The 21,391-nt window shown below is 33.6% G+C and overlaps 1 protein-coding gene across 1 annotated transcript in view; it reads right to left on the bottom strand.

Moving 5' to 3' along the window:
* Positions 1-21,391, bottom strand: part of spn-E (tudor domain containing 9 protein spindle E) — a 469,695-nt gene that overhangs the window by 181,007 nt on the left and 267,297 nt on the right. Inside the window, exons 20-22 of the mRNA XM_090399558.1 lie at positions 16,697-16,801; positions 11,133-11,240; positions 3,097-3,204 (exon numbers count right to left, since the gene is read on the bottom strand). Coding sequence (XP_090255684.1) covers positions 3,097-3,204; positions 11,133-11,240; positions 16,697-16,801 — 321 coding nt within the window. The remainder of the gene's footprint in view (positions 1-3,096; positions 3,205-11,132; positions 11,241-16,696; positions 16,802-21,391) is intronic.

Below are 21,391 nucleotides of genomic sequence, written 5' to 3' on the forward strand. Positions count from 1 at the left end.
TAAGTGCTTTATTGATTTTAAAGTCTCTCTTTTAAAGCCTCTCAGACCTGTAGTAATTTCTGTGTAACACAGAAGTCTTATTCCATTTAATTCTATATGAAGGAATATCCAGAGCATGGCCTACTAACTAGTCCTGTCATTGATGTAGTTCATGTTTGTCAAGTCAAATTTTAAGTCTATCTAAAGGAGTAGGCCAGGCTAAGATGCAGGCACAGTGAACTTGATATACTCCAGAATCAGCTAGCTTTTCTTCATTTATTCATTCTCTTACACATCCTGGTATGTATTAAGTTCCCTGTGCCTGCTGCTTGGCCTGGTTTGAACAGACTAGATCTGGTAACATCTTACTTGAACACAAGAGCTACCTCTTTGATAATCTGTATGACCAGTCAGGAATAGCACACATGAACTGGATATTCCTTCACACAAAATTAAATGGAAGAATCAGCTATGAAGCACTTCCCTAACCTCAACAAGTGATATTACCATATTTTTCCGTGTATAAGGTGAACCCTACTTTTTCGAAACCCAAAATTAAGAAATCAATATTTTGAACATCTCCACTGTCTAGTGCTCAAAATATTGTTGATGCATTAACTTACCCTGCGAATGAGTTGCAGACGTACGAATGCTTTCAGAGTTCTGATTGGTTTATTCAGAATCGGGCATTAATGTTGTCAATCGACAGAGTTAACAAAGGCTAGTGATTAGCAGAAGCCTGTTCGCGGAGACAAGGTACTGGCAGTTTCACCATAGCAACCGGGGGGGAGGGGTCTCTCACCCGGTTATCTCCTGTGTATAAGACAACCATCAATTTTTGGTCTAAAATTTTAGAAAAAAAAGTATCGTCTTATACACGGAAAAATACAGTAAGTTGCCAAAGATGGGGAAGAGCCATTCTAAGACCACATTAACATGAACTTCTCCAAATTAAGTGCACTGGTATATGGCACTAGACACTGTCAGTTACAATTTAAAGTGTTTCCATGACATTCTAGCTGAGTGCTGTATGTCACTGTAATTGTTTCACGAAAGTAATTATCTTGAATTACTTTCGATTACTTCAATTAAAGAGATATGGACCAAACATATACAATTTGTGCTCTGATGACACTGGTTAGAAAATCAACAATATATTAGAAAGTTCAATAAATTAATAAATTACTGCTTTCTTCTGTTGATTTTACAGTGAAGCACTTATGTAAACGTGCTCAAATTTTTGATTTAACTCAAAAGTGCAAGTATTTACTTAAATGATACTCTTCATTCTGTTAGCTATACAAATTTCAAGAAACAGGATAAAATACGGTAATTTTTTGATTATCTACAGCAAATTTATAATAAACTAGAATAAATAAAAAATAAATTTATTTATGAATTATGAGTTGTGATAATCCTTCACAATCAGGAGAAACCTTAACTGGATTAAATCATGTTTATAGCTGTCTCTCAAAGCTAGCACTACTAGACAGCATGAAACATGTGGTTCCTTAGAGTAAATTGTAGTGGAGCTGTAATTTTAAAGAGATATGGACCAAACATATACAATATAATTTTTTATATTTCTAGTCCTTTTATCATATAATTTGTTGTTAATGGCAGGAATAAATAAGAGAAACTTCCATTCTGAAATATGTTTTTTTTTATCATAAGAGAACAAAAAACATTGATGCATACAAAAAAATAGTTGTAATCAATTCAGGTACAAAAATCTTGCATCAATTTCTTGCTTTTTTTTTTTTTTTTTTTTTTGCATAATTACAGGTAGATGACCATGCATGGTTTCCAAAATATTTAACTGAAGATAATTACTTTTGTGAAACAATTACTTCATAAAACAATTGCATAGGTATTTATCAATTATTAAACATAAATGTTTATTAAATGCAGTTTTGTTTGTTTCTGTTCGTGCTTTTATTTCTTCAATATACCTCATCATCATCAAATTCCTGCCATGTACCCACAAGGGGTGTACAGGATATGATAGTACTAATGAGCATTAAATAGATGCTATTTAATGCTCATTTAAAATTTTTCCCAATGAGAATCTATACTTCTTCAATGATAACATTTTTGTGAAATTGTTCTTTTAGTCTATTTTGGTAAATTATTCTTATACTGTCTTGTAATAATTCAATCTTAAATTTATTTCCATGTATTTCTTGATTTTTTTTTTTTTTTTTAAATAAAAATTTTGTTAGAATTAAAATTTCCTATCAATGGTTCATGTTCACTTCCAATGTCTGAACTCATACATCATCTGGTTTTACTGCTTTATTTGTTATTATTATGCGAGGGGGGGGGGCTGAAATGTTCTGATGAACACCTAGAATAAAAATTAATTTTATGTCTTCCTATATATATCCTAAAAGAAACAATTATTACAATTTGATGAAACGTGGAGGCTATAGGGTTTTAAGATATGCTCTTTGTGGTCATATCAGTTGATTCGATATCATTTTTATTCTAGGTGTTTATCAGAACTTTTCAGCCCCCCCCCCATGAATCATGAATAAATAACCGCATATAAAGAAGTAGTTAAAACTTAATGTTATTAATATTTTGAGAGTTGCTCTGGAATCCACAGGATTAACTGTGGCTAATATATGTTAAACATGAGAACAGCTATATGCCAAAAAGAAACAATAAGATTTAAATGTTTGTAACTAAGCTGTGTGATAGGTTGATTTTCTTGCCATGGTTAGTTTTGAGTAGCACCTACCAGAACTTAATGATTAGTCACCACTGTATGTATACGTAACATCTTCTGGGGTCTAAGAAATCTCTCCAGCAGTCATGTAGGAGTTAAGTGCCCCACCTCAAGGTTTACAACAAAGAAGTGGTTAAAATAGTTTGCTACTCCTACATTTTGATGCATGGATTTTCCTACACAACTTCATCATTCTCACATAACTTGAAAGTCAATTTCATGTTAAGCATTGAAAAATATACAATCTATACCTAGAAATACAATTTACTAGATGAGTAAGAAGGAAAATATTTGAGTTTATATAACATTTAAATATGAAAACTATAAAAAAATGAGCACTGTATTAATGGGAAAAAAAAAATATATATATATATATATATTATTACCAGCACAGTGGAAAGGGGATCAGTATTACATATCTGTCTAGAAATTTCTCTTTCATCATATTCTTCTTGAATAAAGTAATTCGGATAAAAAGCACCAGCTATTGACATCTGCAAAATACAATTCAAACTACATGCAAAAAAATTGTTTCTTATATAATAAAGTTAACTCTATATACTTATCTGAATGGATATGCAATGCTTTGTTACAATAGCTACAGTCTATAATATAAAATAAAATATAAAACCAGTAAAATAAGTAGTTAATTCTTTTCCTTATGAGAAAAATCAGCAGTATATAAAAATCTGTTTCCAGTTCAATCAGGAGCAAATTATAAACTAATAAGACAGTAAATGGAGAAGATTAAAGGACAAAACAATGTTACCAATTTTCTCATTTCATCTATGTCAATTTTGATGGGGTTATGCAAATTATTAAAAGAGAAACTTAAACGTATGGAATCAGGGACTCATCAAGGGAGAACTGTCATACCTTTCCTTGCATTCATTCACACTACTGACATTTACTACCTCCAATGGTAATCCATTCCAATCATGCACCACTATGAGAAAAATCTAGCTCACCTCCTTCTTGACAGTATTTACTCTCAACTTCCAAGGATGCCCTGTTGTCCTTTTTCCCACCTTCCATAAAATTAAAAATTCCATCTACTGAAATACTATAGGACCTTTTCAGAAGTTTGTAAATCCCTATCACCTGACTACCTCCTGTTTGCTAGTGGCTGCAATCCACAAATTCTCAGTCTGTCTTCATAATAGCCTGATATCATTTTAACATTCTCCTTCACTCTCTACACTGCATCAGAATCACCATCGAAACAGGAGACCAGACCTACACACAGTAGTCCAAGGTGAGGTCTTTTCAAGACTTTGTAGAGACAAGGACTTCTTTATCTTTACATATCATGGTTCATTTCAGAATTGCAATTACCCTCTGAGTTGAACTTCATTCCTGTCTACTGAACCTCCAAGATTCCTAGCATAATCTCATCAATATAATGATACTCGATATATCTCATAGCACTAAAGTGCATAGCTTGACATTTACTAGCATTGAACTGACACCATTTTCACATGCCCACAATTCCAGCTTATTCAAATCATTCTGTAAATGCTGCATATCAGCCACATTCCTGATTACCCTGCCTATCATCGCATCAGCAAATAGCTGCATGTTTACTGTCATATCTTTCCCAATGTCATTAATGTATAAAATACCTAACAAACCAAGGACTGATCCTTGTGGTATATCACTGGTTACTTTAAATCTTGTACACTCAAATCTCCTACATAATCATTTTTTGATATGTCATCAATCAACCATCCTCTTATCCATGCTAATATTTCATAATCCAATCCCATATTCTCCAATTTATGCAACAGTCGTCCATGCTATATTCTGTCAAAAGCCTTAGCAAAATCCAAAATAATCATTATGTATCCATTCCCCTTGTCTAACTGAATGGTAACATTATAGAATGTGAGCAAATTGCTCAAACATGACCTTCCTTCAGTTAACCGAAGCTAATCATTGCAAAGTATAGATTCTCTGTCAATCCATTTTTGCATGCAAGCCCTAACCAACACTTTTTTTAAAATCTTCACCACTCCAGAGATACTGATAAGTAGATAGTTGGATATGTCAGTCTTTGCACCACTCTTGATTATAATGTTATAATCAAGGATGGTACAATCGATAACAATTTTATAATAATTATCTGTCCAAGACAAAATGTTGAAGTGTTCTTACCAATAACCTTAAAAATTCTGGATAATTCTTATCAAATTAAAAAAAAATTTTTTTTTTTAAGCTTGTACTAAAAAACATGCATAGATTTCTCTCTAATCCACCTCCAGTAATATAATTGCCTATTTAATCCAAAGTGGAACCCCACAACTACAAAATAATTTTATATGCTTTTCTGTTCATTTATTTCTAAATATGATTAATTTTTAATATGAATACCTAGTCACACTCACATTGCACATTTAGTTTCCATTAATCTGGAGTTAAATATAATTGCTACACTGAAGATATGCTTCTGGGATTTTCAATTTTGTCTTCTAAAAAACATTTAATGGAATATGTGAAATCACTCCTAAAAGATGGCAGTATATTCAACTAGTACAGTAAACCATAAGTTGGCAATGCCAGAGATTGCTTACACTGCGGAAGGAAATCCAAAACTGAAAATTATTATAACATGACATCTACAAGGATGTCCAAGAACTCAATGGAGTGCTCTTCACCAATGAGCACTGTTTTTTTCTTCACCATACAATGCCACTATCAATCATCATATGCACACAAAATTATGTACCACTCGCTTATCTTATTTTTTTGTCTGTAAATTGCATGATGAAAAGCCAGTTTTCAGAAGGAAAAACCCTGATACCTTCATATGGGATCAGCTAACCTGGCATCAAATGAAAAAGTCAAATAATAAGACTCATTTGTGCCTAAGACCAGAAGGTGTTTTACTAAGGAAAAAGTAGAGGAATTTTGAGTCAGAGAAGACAGTTGATATAAAGAAAAAAGAAAGGCTGTTCACTTGTTGGAGATTTAAACAGCAAAGCAGGAAATGAATATCAGTTATAGAAATGCACTGAGGATTTGGAGGAAAGGGCAAATCTAATAACAGTAAGTAACTTGCTGGATTTCTATTCAGAACATAGACTAATCATCATTAATACCATGTTCCCACAAAGATTTGTGCAAATTTACACGAAGAGAAGACATAAGGAATAAGAAAATTCGCACCGACTGTTATTGTAGATAGTGATATCTTTACCTTGGCTCAGGACACAAAGTATACAAAGGTTTCTAAAATTACTACTTGCTATTGAGTTGAATAAAAATGAATATATATTGAAAATATATATTCATTTTTATTCCTTAAAAATCAAAGGTTGAGCAGCTTTTAGAGGTAAACTGTAGACTTAAATATATAAATATTAGTGAAGAAAAAAAATGAAAGTTTGAAAACAATAAACCTTGAGAAGACTCAGAAGCAAACATTGACTGATTCAGCCTGAGTTTTTCTACAAAGATAGAAAAATCAGAACTTCGTGACAAACATAGTAAATTAAAGAGATAGTCAAAGATTCACTCATTCACAGGTAAGTTAGCATGTGATCTGAGAGAATATACAGAAAAATGTAAGAAAGCAAAATATTGTATAAAAGTAGGTAAATTATTAGTCTTAGGAAGATCTTTCTAAGAATATAAAAGATAAATATCAGGAGAGGTGGCAAAACATTCTGGAGGCTATTAAAAAGTTTAGAAATGAAGGAAAGAGTACATAAAAGGAATCAAAGATGATAAAGGTGAATGAAAACTGAAGATTAAGATAAGATGTTTGGAGTAATTATTTTGAAAGACTGTTTAAACGAAAAAAGAAGTAACAGAATATGGTAAACTATTCAAGGAGAATGCAAATCAGGAGCACATCAATACCTGAGGTATAAAGAAAAGCCATCAAAATCTAAAAGGTGGTAAGGCAGCTGGAGTAGATGATATTCACCAGAAATGCTAAAAAGTAGGGAGACAGAAATTTTATGGAGACTACACTGCATAATTTGGAATACATGGGCAGAAGGTCAAATGGTGTAATGCTCTCATCCATCCATTCTGTTCATTGGATATCAACAGATGCAGTATGGTCACTCAGATGCTCGGTAACGTGCCACACCAGTCCTTGTCACGTGGACCTGTCGTATGCTTTTCTGAAGGCTTCAAAGCTCTGAAGATCAGTCATTCCAGACAGCATTCATCCATCTCATTGGTCTACCCAGTCCTCTTTTTCCAGGAACTTTACCTTCTATTACTGTTTTGAGAAGTCCCCTCTCCATCCTTTTAATGTGTCCAAAGCATTTCAACTCCCTTCTGTCAATATCCTTAAGGAGCCTTAAATTTCTGATCTTTCTAACACCCATCCATTTGTCCATCTCTTTCAGTCTTCTGTAGCACCACATCTCAAAAGGAGCTATCCATTTCCTATCAGACTTCTTTAGGTTGCAAGCCTCACATCCATAAGTCACTGCTGGAAAAACAGCTGCATCCAAAATCCTCAACTTTCTCCCTGTGGAGATAGATCCATCCTTCCAAATTTTAGAAAGATCTAACTGTTGTTTTAGCCATTCCTAATCTTCAATCTTCTTCTGACATCTTCTGAACAGCAATTCTTCACATTAATAATGGATCCCAGGTTTTTTTTTTTTTTTTAAACTTGCCGACTTCAATTCTTTGTCAATTAAGATACACTTGATTCTTTTGAGAACCACTCTAACACCTATCCTAATTCCTGTCTTGAGCTTGTCCAATGCTACACTCATGATGTCCTCAGCAGAGATACTAAACAAGTGAGGAGAAAGTAGGCATCCTTGCTTAACTCCCTTTCCAACCTGAAGCCAAATCAGTTCATTCAACAACTGTTCTTATCATGGCTTCTAGCTCACTTAGCTATCAACTTAATTGTGCATTGAGGAAAAACCATTTTTTTCATTACTTCCAACTGAAAAGATTTGTAGTAGTCTATGAAACATTACCATAGAGAATCTAAATTCTTTATACAGCTAATTCTTTTTTTACACTACTTTTTTTTTTTTTTACATGAATTGGAAGTAACACTGTTTAGAAAACAAAAGCAATTCTCTTTTTACAAGGTATATTTTGATTTAACATGGTTCAAATGGTGCTTATTTTCTTATTTTTAAAATTTCTATTTGAATTAAGTGTTAAAAAGGGTATTTCCATTATAATTATCACATCCTAGAATGGTACATATGTACTTTTTACATATGTAATGACATGTACATGTAAAAAATGATATGTAAAAAAAATCATTTTTTGATATGTACATATGATTGTAAGCACAGGTTGGCTTACAAAATTTCTCAAAAGATGCATGCTTTATAATGTAAAAATAAAAGGAGAGGCTGCATCTGCAGATGAGCTGGGAGCTATGGAATTTCTTTCAAAACTGTCCAAAATTATTGATAAAGATGATTTGGAAAAAATGAGACTGGCCTTTTTTTTTTTTTTTTTGGAAAAAAGTGCCAAGTAGAACTTATATAATGAAATCACAAAAAAAGTGGTGGTGATTTTAAAGCAGCTAAGGATCGTGTGACTATTATTTTGCAGCAATGCTTCAGGAGATCTCATTAAAACCATTACTCATTAATCGATCCCTAAGACTGTGGGACAATGAAAGGTGTGGATTTTGACACATTATCAGTACACTGGAAGGCAAACAAAAAAGGCTGAGTTACAAAAGAAATTTTTAATGAATGGTTCCATCAATGTTTTGTTCCAGAAATTAAATGCTATTTGATGGGAAAAAAATATGGACATTAAAGTTTTGATTATACACAATGTGCCTGGCCATCCTGTTTTAGAACACCTGAATGTGGAATTTGTTTTCTGCCACCTAATACAACATCCTTAATACAACCACTAGACCAGGGTGTGATCGCTACCTTCAAAACTTACTACATAAGAAAAACATTCCAAATTTGGGATAAACTAGATAAGGGTAATTTACTGACAGTTACTGATGTGTGGAAGAAGTAGGTGTCCTCCCATGATGAGTCTTCAGACTCCTTGGAGGTGTCACGAATAATAATAATAAGAAGAAATTTTCTATTTTGGATGCATCAAACTTGCTAAGTTGGCATTATCAGAATTGAAACCATCAACTTTGAATGCATGCTGGAAAGCTACTTGGCCAGAATGTTGAAAAAGAAAACTCCTGTACTTTGCATATGACTGATTATCCCAATATCAGATTAACATATGCAGTTGACGGAGAAGATTTGATGATTTTTTGTCTGCAGATATTGAAGAATTGGTGGTTGACAAGGCATAATTACCTTGTCAACCACCAAATTTAGCGATGATGAAATAATAGAAGCTGTCCTTGAGAATCTTGATGAAAAAGTAAAAAAAAAGTTATGATGATGAATAGATTCCACTCACTGCAGGATTTATTAAAGAAGAGCTTCAAATGGCTAGCAAAATTGCAAAGTCATTTTCTTACACATGATCCAAATACTGAACGAGCTGAACAGTTTAAAAGGTGAACTGCAGTCATGTATGGTGCGATATGAAGAATTATACAAAGATCTGGTTAAAGCAGGATCTCAACAATTAGAATTAATGATAAAAAAAAACAAACTTCAGAATTAATTGAAATTAGTGCTAATTTAGTTTCTTTTACTGAATAAAGAATTTTGGCATTGCAGTATTGAACAGGATGGCCAAAGTGTTTCAAGTAATGGAAGTGATTTAATTCCAGCCTCACACAAAAGGAATGCAGCTACTGACAAAGTGATGGAGAATAAAATTTCATAATCATATGAATGGGTGTATTTGGACATTTTCACATTTCTGTTTTATTAGTGACACTATTTTCTTTAAGATACACATGTATATACTTTAAATAAGTATTTAAAATAAAAAAATATTCCATTAAAATTAAATAGTTTTATTTATTTTTATTTAAATAAATTTATTTATCCTCAACTAGTTTCTAAAAAATCATCCAACTGGGTTGACGTTTCTTCTGTGTGAACCCACTAGGAATTACTCTAACATCCAGTCTAGTGGAATGCACCTGCTTAGGAAGGTTTCAGATTCTTAGTCTTACTTTGGCTCTTAGTAGCTGATGGTCTGTACCAGAGTCTGCTTAGAGGTCTGAGTAAAGGTCCATCATGGGTCTTTCTGGTAGCAGATATTGGTAATAACTAATCTTTTAGCATGGGCAAATTCCAACGATCTTTCACTATGGGTGTTACATTCATGCAGACGAAACATGACAACACTTAGACACCTAACTCTCATACTCTTTCCCACTTTTGCATTAAAGTCCCTTTAAGATGTAAAGTATCTCTCTCCTTGATAGGTCTAAAACAATCTAAGTTTCACAGAATTCCACACTCAGGCCTATCTGTGTGGGGTGCCTAAACTATCATAATTGACACATTGGCAGGATGAGCCTACTAGGTGAGGTAGACTCCCACTGCTTGATGAAATGAAATGGCAAAATAGGAAAGATTCACTGCTAGCCCTTGAATACTCAAAGGAGCAAGAAGAAAAGAAGTGGAGGGACCAGACTACAGATAATATAACAAATGTATATTACATGAAGTAAGGCATGGTTCAGAATCAGGTACCTCAAGTTTGCCACTCCCATACTCACTGCACTCATTTATTAAAAAAAAAAAAGGGGGGGGGGAATGTGAGAATTAGAGGAATTTCTCTACTGGGTCCCAGGTAAGATTTATGCAATCACACTTAAGACGCTAAGAAAAATTGTCAAAGAGAAACTTAAAGAACAGGCTAGGTGCAGGCCAAATAGCAACTGTCAGTATGAGATTTTCACTTTAAGACAAATAGCTGAGAAAAATGGGAATAAAACAAGAATTTAAGTTTTATATTATAGATTTGGAAAGGGTATATGACATACCAAGAGAAAAGCTATTCACAACACTACAATTATATGGTGTAAGTGGTACATTATAATGAACACATACATGTTTGAGTTCTACGTCAGCAGTTAGAATTGAAGGAGGCATGGTTTGATAAATCAGGTGTGCAACAAGGTTGCACATTCTTCCAACTCTTATTCATTATCCATATGAATCACATTATGAAAAAAAGGTGGCATTAAGCCTTATCAAAATTCTAGATATTTAACTCCATTCTTTATGGATGATATTGTACTTTTAAATAAATATAGTACACAAATTTAATTTGGATACTAGATTCCTTAATTAAATTGAATAACTGGTGTAACAAATATGGCATGACAACTAACAATAAAAAGACCAAAACTGTCAAAAATAGGTAGGAACATCAAAAACACTCTCACACACATTCAAATATAAAAATAAATTTAAAAAACATTACCCCAGTGGGGAGAGAATGCATTAAAAATGGCATGTTCTTAGAGTTATAAATTTTAAAAGAATATGTGGATGATTGTGAATATTCGTGAACAAAATAGAAGACTACCAACCTTGATCATCAGCATCTGTTCTGCTTGAACAATACCTGTTGTGGGATGAGTGACACGAATATTTACTTGCTTTAGTCTATTTTTCAAGTCATTCACCAAAAGATCCACCTTGAATATAAGAAATAGAGAAAGCAATGGTTAAAAATGACCATAAATAATGATTTTAACAACAAAAGACTAATGCTTTTAATGAAAAAACCTTTTTACTCTCAAGCATAATCTGAAAAATTCACTTTTAGAGTGAATTTTTCAGATTCATGAGTATGCGAACTAAGAGCTAATAAGGCAGAACACCAGAATAAGATAACATTTAATTTACAACATGACATTTCATCTTAATCGACCTGCACAGGATTTCTCAGGTGTAAACATGCAAACTAGTAAACTGGTGACAAAACTAACAAGCACTACCAAAGGTGACAACTGTTCTGCAGTTATAGAAGACCGATGTTATTTTAAAATATTTCTAATTGTTCAGAACATTGTGTATGTTTATGCATTCATGTGAATGCATGTAGCTAATAAAGGCTAGGATATACTCAGACAAGTTGATACTTGGGTTAATATTTATTTGTTTAGGATCTAATGCCATTTCCAAAGACTCCCAGATTTTTCTCTCCATTGTATTATAGTAACGATGTAGTAGTCCCGATTTATCTCATAAAACTTCAGTACCCTATGTTCACAAATGAATGGCTTAGAAGACTTCTCCCACACACACACTTTCAACAAGCTCCTAAACACCCAGCTAAGATGATGTTCTGGAGTTGTTTTACACATGACAGTCCAGGATCACTTGTGTCTGTTGACGATATGATGGAAAAGTGACCCAAACATAAAAATATTAGAGAAAAGAGTGGTCCCACTGATCCAAAAAGACAAAGAACTTATCTTCCAAAAGCATCTCGCTCCATGCTGCAGTTCAAAAAAAGTGAGAGTTCCTGAAAAATAACAACATCCAATTGCTTCAATGGCCAGGTAACTCTCCTGATATTAATCCAATAGAAAATTTGTGTGCCATAATGAAAAAGAGACTTGGAAAATTAAATTGTGATACAAAGGATAACTTAATACAATCCATTATAAAAGTATGGTTTGTGATGAAGAAATAAGTGAATTAATGAACTTATCAAAAACAGAAGAGCATATATAAATTCTTAGGTAAAGTTGGAGTTTAATTTTTGTACTTATTTTCTTGTGAGATTAAAATTTTTCTTTAAAATGCAAGTCTTCAATTACTTTGTTTGCTAATGTATATACATTTTAAAGTAGATTAAATGATTGGAAGCCAAGAGATAAAAAAATATAGCAACACTATTTTATTTAATAAACAGCACAAAACTAGTTTTGTCTTTCTTAGAAAAATTCACCAGGTGCACTACATGAACAAGAGAGAAATACAAACATTGTGAGAGAATAGCTATAAATTATAATGGCAAAGTATTGATATTTGAAGCCATTCTGTGTACTATTTTATTGCTGGGCACACGTTCATGATCACGTGAATATCAAAGTTGGATAGCAGTGCAGTGACAATCAGAGAGCTTATATAAGGTAAGTGTTGGGATGTACTCATGTATATACATAAGTAAATCCCAGGATTTGCATTTTATGATAGTGATGTGTTCCAGAGATTCCCCCATTGTATCATGAGAACATCACAAGGTGAACCCAGTAATTTAGTCTATTTTGGGAATTTGTTCAAATACATCATAAACTGAAATTTTTCCCACATAAGTTATTTCCTCTCTGATAGAGAAGTTTTGAAATACGATTTTATTTAAAATATAAAAACATGAAAAAGATGGAGAGAAAAAAAAGATGATACTGAAAGAATTATTTTATTTACTCAAATGTAGGTTATAAATACGGCACTGTGCTTCAGTAATCGCTGATTATGTCAGCCAAAACATATCATAGAAACATTTTAATTGAATATGTCAGACTAAACATGAAGTAGGTTACTAATCACATTGTTAAAAAAAAAAAAAACATTTTAACTAATTTTTTTCAGAGAGGAAATTGGGATTTTTTTAATTTTATTTTTTATTTTTTATTTTTTTAATATATGAAGCAAAAAAAAAACAAAAAACGAGCAGGCCAGAACATATACAATTGACAGTCACAATATACTATGCAGATAGATTAATTGCCCATCAGCATTTTTCAGGTTTTAAAGTTCAGTTACTCAGTTGTGATAGGCCATTGAACTTAACATGCAAAAGAAAAATGGGATAAAGAATAAACTAGAGTTATACAGTTGGGAGCCATTCAAATAAATAAATAAATAAAAATAAATAAATAAATATATATATATATATGGAACGGAAATCGGTAAAACACTGAAACATGACAGTATTGAAACCAATTTTAACTAATAGATCTAGGAGTTGAGAAAAAACACAGGTTATCAAAGATTGGAGATCAGTGCAGACCTGAGTTATGAAGAAAAGAGAATCCAGCATGACATCATTAGTAATTCAAGAGTGTGTGAGAAGAAAAAATCTAAGGTCATATTGGTCAGTGTGTTACAAATCAGGTGTTTGATGTTAGAATGACAGGAAACAATCCAGATGATATGATCTAGAGAGATTGATGCAGTCAATACTGCCTGAGTAGACAGAAATGCAAGCAATAATGACATTGGATATCTGACAACAAACGGATTTGGAAGAAATGCTGACGACAGTATTATGGTTTCCTGATTACCCCTTGAGGCTACATGTCAGGAAATTATATTAACCTCTTGCGAGAGGCAGCAAAACCTACTGATGCTCTTTTAGTCTATTTTTTATTTAGTCTAAAGAGTCATTCAGGAACATTAAAGAAGCTGTTACAGAGGAAGTCATGAAATGAAAGATACCATATTTACTTGAATATAACTCTCTCTTATGTATAATTAGCACCCTTGATTTTACTTTACAAAAAGAGAAATTAAAAAGTTTCGCATATACCTTGCACACAAAAAAATGTTTAAGCACGTTCGAGTCAGGGCAATAGTAACTTGCTCACCGTGGTAAACAACACACCTTCCCCGACAGCCACTACGCTACAGAAGCAAGAAAAACAAGTAGTTTTATTGCATCACTGAATAAGATACAGAGACATTTGCAGTCAGTGTAATATATTAGTCAACAAATAGTGCAATTAGAAACACTTATTTCAATTACATGAAATAAGTGTTTGTTTGATTGTATTTGATTTCAATGTTATTAAGACAGATCACAAAGGCTAACTTCAAATAAAATTCTACCGGCGAATTGAAATTAGCATGTATGTGTGTGTGAGTCTGCCCGGAAGCAGCAATAAAATTCAAGCGAAAGGTTGAAACTGCCAGTTGAGCCCGCCATGCAATGCGGAAGCAGTATAAATGGTAATTAGAAGTCCAGTCAGAATGATAGACAAAAAACCACTACGATATGAACATGCTAAAACTAAGAAATAGTGAATGCTATGGCAGTTTCAGATATTTTGGAATTCAGTTGAAGAGAATCAGCATTTCAACCCAACAATTGTCAGCTAGCCTTTGTTGTTGAGCCACACAATCTTTTTAATACTGCACCAATCATATGCTTGTCTTCATAGCCACTATCTCTACGATTGTGTTCGTTTTGCACTCTGCTTTCACTTCTCATTAGTCATTTGTGAAGAACTGTTCATAACGCATCTCAAGTCTTGTAAATTACAAGACTTGAGATGTGTAATTTTTTGCTTGAAATAAGGAAGAAGGTTCAAGTTACAGTGCTGGTTTTAAATTAAAAGATCTTATGATTCCGAAATGACAAAAGGACATGCAAGAACAAAACTGTTTTAAGTTAATTACAGACTAATTGTTGCCAAATATTCAAATATATTGAATGATGAAAGGTGAGCAGCAGATCACATAAATAACTTTCATAATCAAAATATGTTCATTTTATAAATAATGTGCGCAATTATAATGAATACTGAGGATTTAATTATAAATGTCAATTTTGTTTTTGCCTGAAAAACTTTAGTTTCCAAAAATTCCCACATATCTCTCAATACGATTTTTTAGAAAAAAGTGAGAGTTATATTGAAGTAAATAGGGTAATAAGTTAATTCAACAGCTTTGAAATGTGAATGGATATTGACAATAGCAGTCTATCAACATCCATTCATATCAGTAAAAAGTGCAGATATGATGGAAGTCGGCATTAGTAAGATGAAGTCAATGAAGGAGATAGAATGCAAGTGATTATATTTTTAGCGAAGACAGAGAAAAGAGGATTGGGAAAGTTGATAGTTGCTGTTTGGAATTATGGCCAAAGCAAGTAAGGCTATAAAAGGGAGATGTACAAAGTGTTAATTGTAAGCTGTTAACAGTTCTTTGTATTCTAGACAGATGGGATTCTAATACAGTCCTCCAATCAAAAGACATGACTAATACAAAATAAGCTATGGAAGTTCTATAGTGAAGGGGGAATTGATCACGACAGCAGAAGACTTGCAAACTATGAGTACAAGTTTAGTTGGAAGGTAGCATTATGGGAAGTCATGCATTTGATGCAACTGGTGTGGAATGAAGGCCATGAGTTCAATATATATATATATATATATATATATAGTCAGATGCTGCTATAGGCCAGGAAGTATAAAGAAAATGTAGATGACATGAGTCCAAGTTGGCTTAATGACCCAGAGCAAATATTTATAATATAGAATTTCAACTATGAGGAAATAGACTGGAAGGAGGAAAAGGGTACATGGAGGGGGAAGAAATGGAATTAATGCAGTTATCAAGAGATAATTATATAATACAGCATGCAATGGAGGAGAAATAACATTTGAGAGTGGTCACATCAGAAAATTGCCTGTAAATATTCTGTTGTTTTAAAAATTTGCCTGCATGTCACTCTTCCAAATGAACTGACTGAGAAGAGTGATTATGAAGTATTGATTAGGAGGTTTCCAAGATGTGTGAATTTGTGGAACTAAAGAGCTTATGATCGTGGTGACAAACTCAATAAGAAGATAAGAGCAATTACACCCCCTCCCATGTTTTTTTTTAAATCAAATAGATGTACTCACTAATCTTAGTTTAGTCTGTTATATCATTTTTAGCACAAGTTTTCCCTAGGGGTTTGAACCTGAATAATATCTAAAGAACTCTAAGACAGCTGCTCCATTCCATGCAATATACCATTATGCAAATTACTGGTGTTGTGACCACTTGATGTCCTATTAACTTCAGAGACAAACCAATGAGTATCTTCACTGTTTGCAGAAGATACTAGTAACATTTTTCGGTCATCAGGAGCTGCTGCATAATGAACTTGTTCCAGAACAATAAGGCTGTTTCATGCTTAAGCAACTAAGGGCATGGCAAGTATGTCAGTCAATTATATTATCCAGCCAACTGTGTGCTGCTGAAGGAAAAATATTACCTTTTCTTGAGAGAGGTGGAAAGACTAATTAATTGATATAATATTTTTGTTTCAATCCTACTATATAACACAACAAAAGATTATTTAAAAATCATTCATTTACAAGTAATCTAAGATTTTTTATTTATTTATTTAAGTATTAAAAAATTACTTTACCTCATGAATTCTTTTTATCTGAATAAATTTTTGTTTTCCCCATTCCATTTCTGTAAGTCCACCAGGTTTTCTGAACTGTCCACTTTTACAATTTGACTGCCATGTCTTAAAAAAAAAAATAGACAAACACAGATTTACTATGCTGTTATTCTTTTCAGATAATTATTTCATATATTCTATCTATATTAATGCAGAGAATCCTATCCTTTACAAAATCATTCTTCGATGATTTCTAAGTGCTAATATGTTTATGAATTAACTTGCTACTTACTTGCATTCAAAAGAGACAAAATAACTCAAATCATATAATGTTATCTCAAAATCGCTCTTAATACAAAAACTGTTGAAATGGAATGGAGAAATCTAATACAAGATTTAAAGGAAGCATTAAAGATGTGTGGGGAAAAAATGAAAGTGTGGGCTATTTGTTCATGAACATATAGCCTGGATTTAGAAAAGCTTATAAACAAATATTGGTCAACCAAATTCCAAACTAATTAAACAGATTATCAAAGGAAAAGAGCTAGACAAAAAGGCAGAAAGGAAGAAATAGAGAATCATAAAAAATATTACTTGTTCACAACCAACAACTAGGATATGAAATCAATTAAGTAAACAAGTGAGAGATAATGTAAAAATATCTCCAATGAATTAAAAGATCTGGTTAAATTACTTGAGTGCTTACAGTACGAAAAGATGAATTTTTATTCACACCTGAATAATAATGACACAGAATCCATGGAGAAAATGGATTAACACAACTTTTTTAAATATTCAAGAACTTTTCAGGAAATATATTAAGTTTAATAAACAGATTATGAAATGATGAAATCCCACAAAGTCAAACATTCCAATTGATACAAAGAGAAATATTAATGACAGTAACAATTACAGACATTAACTTACATTATGAGACAAACAAATCAAGTTATCATTGTAGGCATGATCAGAAAGAAAGATTAATTGTTTCCTCTCAAAGGTTTCCAAAGGTTCATTATCAGCTCATATCATACCATGTTCACCTCAGACAACTATTACCACACTTTCACTACTCAAACAAAAAAAACCTAGTCATGTGGACTCATCTTGAACTATTCATAAGACTCAAGTTATACAAACACATCAAGGGCCAAGCCATTTTGGATGAACATTCCCCTTTAGCACATGTGCTGATATACCACCTGGCCCTATTGTTAAATTGATATCCAGGTTACACACCTCTCTTTATCCAGTATAGTGGTGGCATTGTGCACCATGTTACATACACCTGGTTGATAGATCATAGTACAGTGAGTACTCATTATTTGAACACTCTCGTCTGCTTCTGACAAAGAGTAGTGTTGGCATAAACTAAAGTTATTCTTCCACATTCATTTTTTCTTTTACTTGCAGCACATTAATAAAATTCTTTTCTGGCCTGAACTTCATATTTCATAACTCCTCACTCTTATTTTCATGGTATTCCTTCTAATCATCTTGTGGATCACTTGCTTAATAAGGTTATATAATCATTTCACTGTTGCCCTATTTGTTTTCTAACTCCAGAGACACATTCAGTTAAAATACTTCCTATTTTAACTTCTTACTTCCCATTTTTTTCCTCCAAAGCTTTCCTTGCATTGCTGATATCCTTCCCATTTTCAGTAACTGATAGATAATATTCTGAGTTTGTCTAATTTCCAGATTTTTAGTTCAGCATTTATGGGTAGTTTGGCAATGCATTTCATCAACTGCAGCAGCTCAACCACCAAGACTGTAGCAACACCTCTCCATATATTTCCTGTTTGAATTGACTTCACATCAGATAACCTCAAACTCACTGCTACATGGGACATTACTGTTATTGCTCCCATGCATTTCTACCCCAATTGGATACAAATCATCTGATATCATATGTAAACCTCTCACCACTTAAGTGCTTGCTCATTAGATCAAATACAGCTTTGTTTCGAGTGTGTGTGTTATGACACTTTGTGTTGGGTAGTAATAAGAGCATATGTGTGTATACATATTGGCCAGTATGTGTAGGTTGACAGAAACAATGAAGGACAGACTGCCTGAAGAAAGACATATGAGAAGTATATCCAAATATAAAAGTATCGTGGTTGTAGCCTCCAATAACAAAATGGTCGTGTTGAGTTATGCTAGAAAACGTGTTTTTAAATTAAAGTATAGTGTGGCTTTTTGTCTCAAATTGTGCATGTTGTGCTTCGGTTGGATACAAGTGTCCTTCAGTGGTGTTATTGTTTGAAACTGTTGTAAATATTGTGTTTTCGCTGCTGTTTCACTACTTCAGCATCTAAAGATAGCGTCCAACAAGAGATGTACCTCAGCAGCTTGGAGGACTTCTATACGAAAGTCTGGCCCTGCATTGGATTTTTTGCAATGGCTGTGTTGTGGAAACTGCTACATGTATGCACCGAAGAATGAAGGATCTGTGCACCGTTTGGCTAAATGAGAAGAATGAAAAGATCTACGTATGTGAGAAGTGTCGGAATAGGCTGGAGCGGTTAGGAATTGAAGCAGATGTCGAGACCATAGCGGAAGAACTTTGGCAGGAGTTCATTCGTGGAATTCTTATGGCGTTCATTCTTATTCGTGGAATAAATTGCAGAATAGGGTGGATAAAAATCAGCATAGTACTACTGAAATTAGTGACATGTATATCAGTTCTAAAGCTGGTACAAGAACTAAAGGGAATCTGCAATTTTTGTATACCAATGCAAGAAGCATTCGAAATAAGAGGGAAGAATTTTTGGCATTAGTCAGTGCAATCTCACTAAAAGTTGTAGGCATTAGTAAAACTTGGCTGTCAGCAGAGGATGTGGTCACTGGAATTGAATATGATGAGGTACAGTATTTTCAAGGAGGATAGAGAAGATAGAACAGGGGAATGAGAACTGTTGATGATAGCTGATGAGTTGCAGCCAAAGAAAGTAGTATATCAAGATGATAGACATGTGAATGATAGTTCATTTGAGGCGGTCTGGTGTGATCACGCAACCAAATATACAGTTGGTTGCTGGTATAGGCCAGGGGATACAGAGGATGATATTGAATTTCATGCATCAGCAAATTAGTGCAGGGTTAGTGATTATTATGAGGGATTTTAATTATGGTGTTATCAATTGGAAGGAGGAAATATCATGTGGCAAAAAGGAAATGGAATTCATACATCTTCTACAAGATAATTACTTGAAACAGCACATAACTGAAGGGACATGTGGTGTGAGTGTTGGACCTGGTCATTGGTTCAGAGGATATATGCATAAGTAAGGTGTCCTCATTACCTCCAACTGGTGACAGTGATCATGTGGTATTGACTTGGGAGGTTACAAAATTTGTGGATTTCTCTCTTAAGGAGGTACATACAGAACTACAGGTTAGGCAATTATAACAAGCTTCGGAGTGAGCTTGCAGCCATCCCATGGCAGGGGAAAGATATTAGCATTGCATGAGATAAAATCAGTGGGTATCCAAGGAAGGCAATATCAGATTGTGTCCCCATGGTCAAGAAGACAAACAAGGTAGGCATTAGATGGATGAGCAGTAGTATCAAGCTTGATCTGCAAAAAAAGAAAATGTTATGGAGAATTTACAAGGAGAAAGGCGATCAGTATACCCATGAGCAGTACAAGGCTCAAGCTAGGAATGTTACCAACATAGTAAGAAAAGCTAAATCAGATTATGAGAAGACCTTAGCCAAGGAGATCAAAGGTAATCCCAAAGAGTTCTTCTGCTATGTGGCAAGTAAAAGGAAGAATGACATCAGAAGAATAACTTAAGTGGATGATGGCAGAGTTGCTGAGTGATCACTTTTCAAAAGTCTATCACCCAAGTGAGAATGTCTTTGTACCTATAGCAATAACCAATGTGAGAATTGAAGTTAATAAATAAGAGGTACTTAGTATATTTCCAAATTTAAATGCAAACACTGCCAGCTCGGGTGTTGCGTGAATGTGCAAAGGAATTGTCAATGCCTCTTACTTGGTTATTTAACTTAAGTTTGAACTCTGGTATGGTCCCTAGGGAGTGGAAGGAAGGCAAAGTAGTTCCTTTGCATAACACCATCTCAGGAGTGGTGGTAAAAGTATTGGAAAAGTTGGTTAAAGACAAAATTCAAGAATGGGTAGATCAGGATATGATACTCTATAGAGGCCAACATGGTTTTGTTAAAGGTCAATCCTCCCTTAGCAATTTATTAACTTTTTATAGTAGAATGACATCTGAGTTGGACAAAGGAAAGGGCTACACAGTGGTACTTCTGGATTTCACTAAGGCTTTTGACAGTATACCCCATGGAATACTGTTGCACAAATTGGAGCAGATGGGGATGGATACTAAACTGGTGATATGGATAGGAGAATGGCTCAGGGAGCAATCAGAAGGTGGTGTATGGAGGAGCAGGGTCCAGGATGAGGCAGGTGACAGCGGTGTGCCTCAGGGCTCTGTGCTTGGGCTGTTATTGTTTAATTTGTACATATATGATATAGGAAATGGCTTAAAGGGAGAATTCAGTTGTTTGCTGATGATGCAAAGTTGGGTAGTGCAATTAAAAATTCAAGCTGATGTTGAGAGTTTACAGGATGATTTAAATAAGCTGGCAAAATGGGCAAAAGGTAATGGATATCAGTTCAATGTGGAAAAGTGGAAAGTTATGCATTTGGGGATTAAAATATTACCAGCTGTGTAACT

This window comes from Typopeltis vanoorti, chromosome 10 (assembly GCF_054136105.1).
Source record: "Typopeltis vanoorti isolate ZY-2024b chromosome 10, IOZ_Tvanoo_1.0, whole genome shotgun sequence".
NCBI lineage: Eukaryota > Metazoa > Arthropoda > Arachnida > Uropygi > Thelyphonidae > Typopeltis > Typopeltis vanoorti.